Genomic DNA, 8,228 nt, shown 5'->3' on the forward strand with positions numbered 1-8,228 from the left:
GCTGCTCTTACGGTTTGTATCCTCATAAGTGGGCCTGAGGCCTTCTCAATTTACTCTGGCCATTTTCTGTTTTGTGTGGCTGGCTTCACCTCAGCTGTTTTTCTCAGCAGAACTAAGTATTACTGAGGAAAACATAATCTTGTTGTACCATGACAGAAACGATAGACTGTCCAGAAGTCTGAAGGTGGATAGCTTGTAAATTCCTAGTGTTAGAGATTTACTACAGCAGCTAAGACTTGAATTTCATTATAGCATCGTTGCTGGGTATCAAAGATAGTTCAGCTAATTGTAGTATTTTAATCTCTTTCTGACTACAAGGCTTGAGTTGACCACCTACTTAATGTCTGCACAAAAACAGTTTGCTGGAGCTTAGCTGTGCTTTATATATACATTATATATTAAGTAGCAGCACCTCCATCCTTGTAAGTTTTTGAGACTTGCTGGACAAAGTCACAGTTGGCCTAATCTAGTGTTGGTAGTAGTTCCATGCTGTGCTGGAGGTTGGACTAAATAATTACCAGAAGTCTCTTCCAGCTTGAATTTCTGTGATTCTGTGCTAATGGCCTTTTGCAAACAAAAGTACTGTGAAAATGCCTTCAGTAGACATGGTCCTAGAAGGGTGTTCAGAGAAGTCTCTGAGGCCTTGTTATCTACACCTCCAGGACTGTCCTTGATTTGATTTAACTGAGTAGGAGAGAAGAGGCATACAAAATACGAAATACATTGTACAGTTACAGGGCAACTATGTAGTGCAATCTGTTTTTTCTTGGGTATGGAGAGCATGAGTGGTGGAAGGGTCTCTACAGTGAGTTTTTTTTCTGAAAGTGGGAGAGAATTGTTATGAAACTTGATGTTCACAGCAAACTGAAAATGGATATGGTCATCTGCTTTCACTGAGCTGTAATTCTTATGTGCTTCTTTTCTCTGCAGGCCTGGACAAGATTGAATTCCTACAGAGCCATGAGAATCAAGAGATTTATCAGAAAGCCTTTGATCTGATTGAGCACTACTTTGGGACAGAAGATGAAGACAGCAGCATTGCCCCACAGGTGGATCTTAGCCAGCAGCAGTACATCTTCCAGCAGTGTGAGGCTCCCATGGAAGGCTTCCAGCTCTGAGGTGTCCTTATGCTGAGTGCTACTCTACTTAGCCAATCCTGTTGTCGAGCCACAAGCCACCCGTGGAGTGATTCTCTCGATGTTTTCCATAACCCTGTTTGCGCTCATTCGCTTGCCTTGTGCACATGCTCTTACATACATCTGGAAAACCTTTGGCTCTCCGTGGCAGGATGTCCTCTCCTTGGCAAGGGGTCACCAGAATCACCCTTCTTCTCTAGATTCTGAAACCTCTCCACTGTCGTCTTTGTGGAGCTGAGGCACCTTTCTATACTTTGAGATATTCCCCACTCCTATTGCAGGAAAATAATCTCTCTTCTGCTAGCCCCCACATTCCTGGTATCCAAGATGAGGCTACCTTTCTCATGCATTTGCTGCAGTGTGTGCCTGCAGTCCAGGAAGACATTCAGACTTTCTGAGAATCTAGCTTAATTCATTTCCCATACTCTTCCCTGGTTGCCTCTCTGGATGGCAGTGTGAGGTGTATTAAATCTTGAAATGCAATGTATCTACTTTGCTGTATGTGCCAGCCTGGGTTATTGGCATATAGAACATGTTACAAATAATGGAGTAAGTTCTCTATCCCCTGCAACAACGGGCTACAATGGACATGTTTTCCGGTTCTTAAGAATACTGAACACATCTGGCCCTATCCCTTCCTAAAACTGAGCTCCCAAGCTGGACTGCAGACCACTGTGGAGATTTGTATACCTTCACAGTTTCTCCTTTCCACCAACAAAAAAGAACCTGTGAATATGTCACTCTTACCACATCCCCAGAAATGACTTTCCAAACCAGCTTCTAGAATGGAGAAACTACCCCTGTTTCTGCTTTCCAACTCAGCGTGACCCAACGGGGCCTGCAGCCCTTTTTGACTTCATGCACCTGAGTCTGTCTTTGGTAATGTAGTTATGGCTGAAAATTTCCTGTCTGCCTCTTTACATTTTTATGCAGCTTGACTCGAACAGATTTCTCTTCTGAAAAAATACCTTCTGAATACAAAATCCTAATTTGCAAAACTTAGCACAAGGAGTGTTAGCCCTCCTTTTCATTTTCAAGGGATAGAGCTTCCTCTCCAGCTCACCTAATGAAATAGAATCCTCTTGATCAAATCCCATATTTAAACAACTACAATGACACTACATTCAAAGGATGATAATATTCCACCCAGATCTGCCTGGCCCTTTCATTTCATTTTCCTTTTGCTGTTTACGGGACTTCAGGTGAATTAGCATGGAACGCGTGGTTCCTACAGGTGACATCTGTATGGCATCGCTGACTGCATGACAGCTGTATGTGCAGCTGTAGACTGCCCTTCTGCTAGCAGCATGTTCTTGGCTCTGCAGCCTGCTTGGATCACAGATGTCTGATGCAAAGGCCAGCCACTCCTCACTGATTTCAGCTGATATTGGCAACATACTCTTCACACAACAAGGCAGATGCCACCTGATTGAAAGTGACGGTTTCGTTTCTGTAAATGCAATTGATTCTCCAGGCCGTCTGCTCCTCCCTGCATTGGGCTATGTTCTTTCAAGCCATTTTGGACGTTTGGACCACACATTTGTCCAGTATAAACATTTCAAAATTGCCACTGACTACTGCAGTGTCATGTACCTGTGGTAAGTGTTGTTGGCAGAACTGTCTGCAGGATCCTCCTTATGACTCCTTTTAGTGACAAGCCACTGCAAAAGCAAAACCAACTCATTGGATACAGAATAATAATAAAAAATAGATAAAACACCTGTGAAACTGCTGAAAAAAGCTAGGCAAAGGCCTGAACATCAGCTCTGTGTGATCATTATTTAAATATAGTCTTCAGTTCTGTCTGTGCTTCAGGATGGAGACTTTGAGCTGTGTGGCCACTGCAGAAGCCACCTGCTGCCTCCCTAGCTAATACTGTTGGCCTCCACCTTCCCTCCCCCGGTTATTTTCTCTAGTGCTGCTTTGTGCTGAAGGAACATTTAGTTTACTGCACTTGATCTGTAAATGGACTTCAATTCTTTGTAATTTTAGGGGGTTAAATTTGGTGGTTAATTTAAAAACAAAAAACCCTCAATGTTGCCTTTACATCACATATAAATAACTGTGTTTCTCTTTCTTGAAGGGTGATAGAAGCACTGATGAGTAGCAAAATCTTGTTTTAGCTTTTGGATTTTTTTGTGCTGGATTTTTTTACGTGTAAATTTCCAATAACATGTCATTTCTATAAGATTTGTTTAAAATCATGTACCTCTTATTGGATGGTATAAAAATGCTACATATTTTGTAAACAAATCTGAGCAAAGTGTGTGTGTATATATTCTGTATATTCATATATGTATATTCTGTGTATATATACACTTGTGTGTATATATACATATATATACACACACACGTATATATATACACACATGCACATGTGTGTATTTATATACATATCTATATATCTATATATCTATATATATATATATAAGTGTTTTCTCTTCCAGGCTAGTGAAAACAATGTGGTGCATTGGCGTTCCCCCTTTGCCCTCCCCCCAAGAAAATAATGACAATTGCCTCTAAATGAGTAAATTAAAAAAGAGTCCATTTAAGCTGAATGGTGTGCCTTCCTGTGTAAGGATCCTGGCCCGTTGTTTGTTACTTTTGCAGTGGATATGTGAATTCAGATCAGATAAGTATAAATCTTTAAACTTGGTATGTGTGTTTGAAGTGACAGGCTTGGTTGACACACGTAATAATGTTGTTGTCATATATACTTAGACTGTGTAAGGCATTTGACTGGTACTGCATAACATTTTGACTGAAAACTAAAACAATACAAAAATTAACATGGCACACATTAAATGGATTAAAAATGTGGCTAACTCATAGGTCTCAATTTAATTTTAAATGGTCTTCCTTGAGTGTATTTCTGGCAGGATCTTCTAGCAACCAGTTCTTCTCCTTGTTTTATTTAGAATTATTAAGGACTTGAAAAGAAGCACAATCCACTTCTAACAAGTTCCAGGTTAAATGAATATAGGAGGAAGATCAGACTTGTGAAGAGTCAAAGGAAAAGCTCATGGATACAGACTGTAATTATTTGATAAACCAAGAGCAAGCAAACTACTTGAATTTTAATAGAGCTAAATGTATAGTGCAAGGTTACCCATCTAATAAAAAACATTCAGGCCACAGATAAAGGTCTCTATTTTAGATGAAAAGTATCTCTGAAAAAGATTTGGAGTGGATATCAGCATGCTAAAAATTTGGAAATAGCAATGATTATTAAAAGTTCAGAAGATATATTCCATTTGGATGAGAAATAAGGCACTTTTTACCCTTAAGAGTAACTAATGGTTAGCCTGACATTAGAATAACAAGTGTTATTCTACCAGAAGTGTTATTCCACTGTGTTAGAAATACTAAACCCAGTATTCTCTGTTTTCTTAAAGGGCATACTGCTGTTCGAACAAGATTTAACTCAGGGAGTGCTTTCATGAAGGTCACACTGTGTTTTAAATGATCTTTTCTTGTTCTGTATGCAAGTAGGAAGTAGCATAGTCTAATGTTTAGAGGATAGCAGGGAGCTGTTGGAGTTCTTGGTTTTTCTTAGCTCTGCCATGCAGTGCGTAGTTCCAGAAAAGTGATCGTATGTATTTTCTGCTTCCCTTATTTTGGCAATTGAAGTTAATAATTAATTTGTTTTTATCTGCTTTTGGAAATCCTAGCTGAGCACCTTCCAAAAGGACCATGAACTTATAAGGTGAAAAGATTCATAAGAACAAAGAATTTCTGAGTTTTTTTGCAGCATCAGTAATGAGCTGGAACTACTGCATTCATCTTTTTAACAAAAGATGCAGGGCTGCTTGGTGGTGTTGTCTAGCAATGCTGTCCAGACCGATAGTGCCTTTCAGGTGTTGTATATTTGTTGGAGCAGCAACCAGGAGCTCCTTCCTTTTATTGGTAAAGCTCTCAGTGGAACATGGCAGGCAGGCGCGCTCCCTTCAGTTCAGGATGTTGCACGAGGTGGTGGGGCAGAAGATTATTGAAAGCTTAGTCACTCAGCCAGGATCAGTTTTCAGGGCACCTGGGAAGATACCACCCATACAAACAGAATCATTTGAGGCAACTGCTGCCTAGAAACCTCAGCCAGTGTTCAGCCTAAATTCCTGTGCTGGTTCCTTGATCCCAACCAAATACAGCTGTTTGATGTCTCTTCCCTAAGGGAGAGGAGAGAGTTATTGACCCAAGAAAATACCAAGTGCTTTTGAACCTGCTTTTCTGTATTGAGACAGTATTGAGACTGTTGAAGAACCAAATCCTATCTTCTAGTCCTAAATGTGATGGTGCTGGTGATGCAACTCTGTGCTTCCTCGATGATTTTCAGAATATCTTTCTTGAGTCTGGGAAGTGTGCAACTCTGCCAGCTTCAAGTAATATCCCATGTCTTCCACTGAGGTTTACTTCCTTCTCAAATAGGCACAACACATCATTCCCTTCCATGCCAGTTTTAGCCATGAGATACGAAGGTCTTCCTTCAAATACCTGAGACTTAGCAGGAAAATAAACAGGACCTCTCTGCATACTACTATGGCTATGTCCATAGGGCTCACACATGCTCTACTGAGGCAGTGTGATTAATGTTGTTGGTTTTGTCATTGCATTGGGAGGCATTGGTTGCCTTTTGAATAGATATAACAATAAGGCATATGATATAGGTTAATGATTTTACTTTTGAGAAAAAATATTACCCTGAATTGTGCTGCCGACCTCTCAAAGGGGAGAAGGTGAAATACTGTTCTAAGGACTTAGTATGTTCCTCTTAATTAGTCAGTTAAGATGGTGTAGGCTAAAGCCAGGAGCCAGTTAGGTTATACATAGTGTATTAAGAAGTTTTCCAGTCCACTAGAGTGGATGCTTAGGCCGGAAGTCTGTGCTCTGTTTTTTAAATATTGCCAAGTGTTTTCTTGGGAGCCATCAGGCTAGAAACGAAGTGACTTATTTCCTTGTCCCTCTGAGAAAGATTTACTTCATTTTTCTAGTACTTAAATACTTTCAAAGAAAATAGTGCAATGGTTGAGAGAGAGCTGGAGACTGCACACAGCCCAGGCTCAGGCTTTTGTATGAGACTCTGGCGCTAATGTGGAAGCAGAAAGAAAATGCAAGTATGTGCAGTGATGCACAGGTTTTATGGTAGATCCTGAAATGGTGGAGATATCAGACTGATAGAATGAAAGGATATATGGCTACACAGAGCTTGTAGAAAACCATTGGAGCCTTGAGTTCAATTTTTAGGTAAACAGGGCAGAGTGTTTAGGTTTGTAAGTAAAATGAAAAACTGGTGACTGATGCTGCTCTGAGCTGTTGCTTTCTAAGTGATAGACATTTTTATTTGAAGTGCTTTACTAGCTGGATGAGTGCAAACAGTTTTATGTTGATAACTAGATGAGATGCATGGCAATTCTGTTCAGAGTGCACTCAGGTGCTTATTGAAAGGGGAATGCTTTTGAGAGATGGATAGTTTTAAGCTTTGCCATCAGCAAGCCTAAATTTAATCCATACAAGTTTCTCTGAAATACTGTCTACAGTTCATGTTCTCCTTTTTAGTCTTGTTTCAAACATACACAAACACATGCATACACTCTGGGAAGATTTTTTTTGATTCCCACATCTGAGTTTACTAGTGTGGCATAGAAACAGAGCTGTCATGATAGATCCCTTTACTTATCTGCAGTGGAATTAAGCATGATTTGCCCTCAATGCTAACTGAGTGGACAAGTCTATGGGAGCCTATTTGGTTTCAGCGACAGCATACTTAGGATGATGACCTTAGGGAGAATCTGGTAACAGGTCTCGGAGACACCTGAAGGTTACTAACTTCTGTGGTGGAATGACTGCACAGGTTGGTTGATTGGTTACATCTCATCAATATGAGTGGTACTCAGAATTGTAATCAATAAAAAAGATGGACTGTAGCAGTTACATTCTGTCTCTAGAGGAAAGGACAAGGTAATACAGAAGTCCGTGCTGGATATCTCATTGCTTCTCTTTTCCAATTATAAAGATAAGCAAGATGTACCCTGCATTTTTGTAGCGCTTTTATTTTTTTAAGAAATATTGCTAACCTTTAGTGGTACTAATGGTTCAAACCGTATTTGTCTCCCAGTATCAGAAAGTTCACAAACTGCATCTGTTCAAACATATGTCTCCTCTATTTCTAGAGTCCCTAGTGACCTGTTAGCAGGCAGTCCTGGGAAATTACATGCTTTCGAACAGTCCTGATGATAGTCCCAATTTACATTTCCTTCCAAGGGAGCTGAAGGGAAGAGGAAAAACACTAGTCTCCAGTTGAAGGCTGTTCAGTATGAACAGTACACAACTATTCTGGGATGAATGCCAGAAATAGGACTGTTGGGAGTAGCTCTATACAGGTGTCTGTGGCTCTTGTGTTTCTAGATTTGAGGCACAAGGTAAAATAAATGATCCTTCTCTTAAGTGGGCTAATGTCATGAAATCAAAGATGGGGACTTGAACGGAATAAATGCAAATAAATTTTAGAAAAAAGCTCAGTAGCAGAAACTGGAAATGCTTGAATCACTTTCTCACACACTTGTGCTCTAGAGAGCTAGCCAGTCTGATGGCACAGTATATACTCTATTCCCTTAGCTTGAATTTTTTTCTCATCTCACTATAGACTCTGGTGTAAAAACTGATAGGCTGTCATTTGCAACACGTTGAGTCTCTGGAATACCACTTCACTGTCACGCTCCTCTTTTTATCAAAAAGCAGCAGTTCTTCCTAAAAAACAGTCTTTCACTTAAACATAGCCAGAACATATTGGACCCGAAAACAATCAAGCAGGCTTCCTAATGACTTCACATTCTGTTGATATTAATGGAGGCACACAATTATTCTTCACTCAAGGGTTACCTAACATTGTTCTCTTACCCAAAGAGGAACATATGGAATATTCTAAGCAGGCTGTAATAATACAGGGTGCATACAGCCCCTTTCTTCCTGAAGGGACCCAAAGAAGTCAATTACCTAAATCATAAGTCAGTGATAGTAGATGCCTGTCCAGTCAAAGTTTTTTTCACTTTTACATGTATGGATGTCTAAATGGAAACCAAATTCACTGTTTCTTTAGTG

General features: G+C 40.0%; 1 protein-coding gene across 1 annotated transcript in view; it reads left to right on the plus strand.

The window, feature by feature from the left end:
* The window catches only part of KPNA1 (karyopherin subunit alpha 1), a 61,454-nt gene extending 53,880 nt beyond the window's left edge, over window positions 1-7,574 (plus strand). The window contains exon 14 of the mRNA XM_062594675.1: window positions 931-7,574. Coding sequence (XP_062450659.1) covers window positions 931-1,118 — 188 coding nt within the window. The 3' untranslated portion in view covers window positions 1,119-7,574. The remainder of the gene's footprint in view (window positions 1-930) is intronic.
* Window positions 7,575-8,228: the final 654 nt, after the last annotated feature.

This window comes from Rhea pennata, chromosome 1 (genome assembly GCF_028389875.1).
Source record: "Rhea pennata isolate bPtePen1 chromosome 1, bPtePen1.pri, whole genome shotgun sequence".
Taxonomy (NCBI): Eukaryota; Metazoa; Chordata; class Aves; order Rheiformes; family Rheidae; genus Rhea; species Rhea pennata.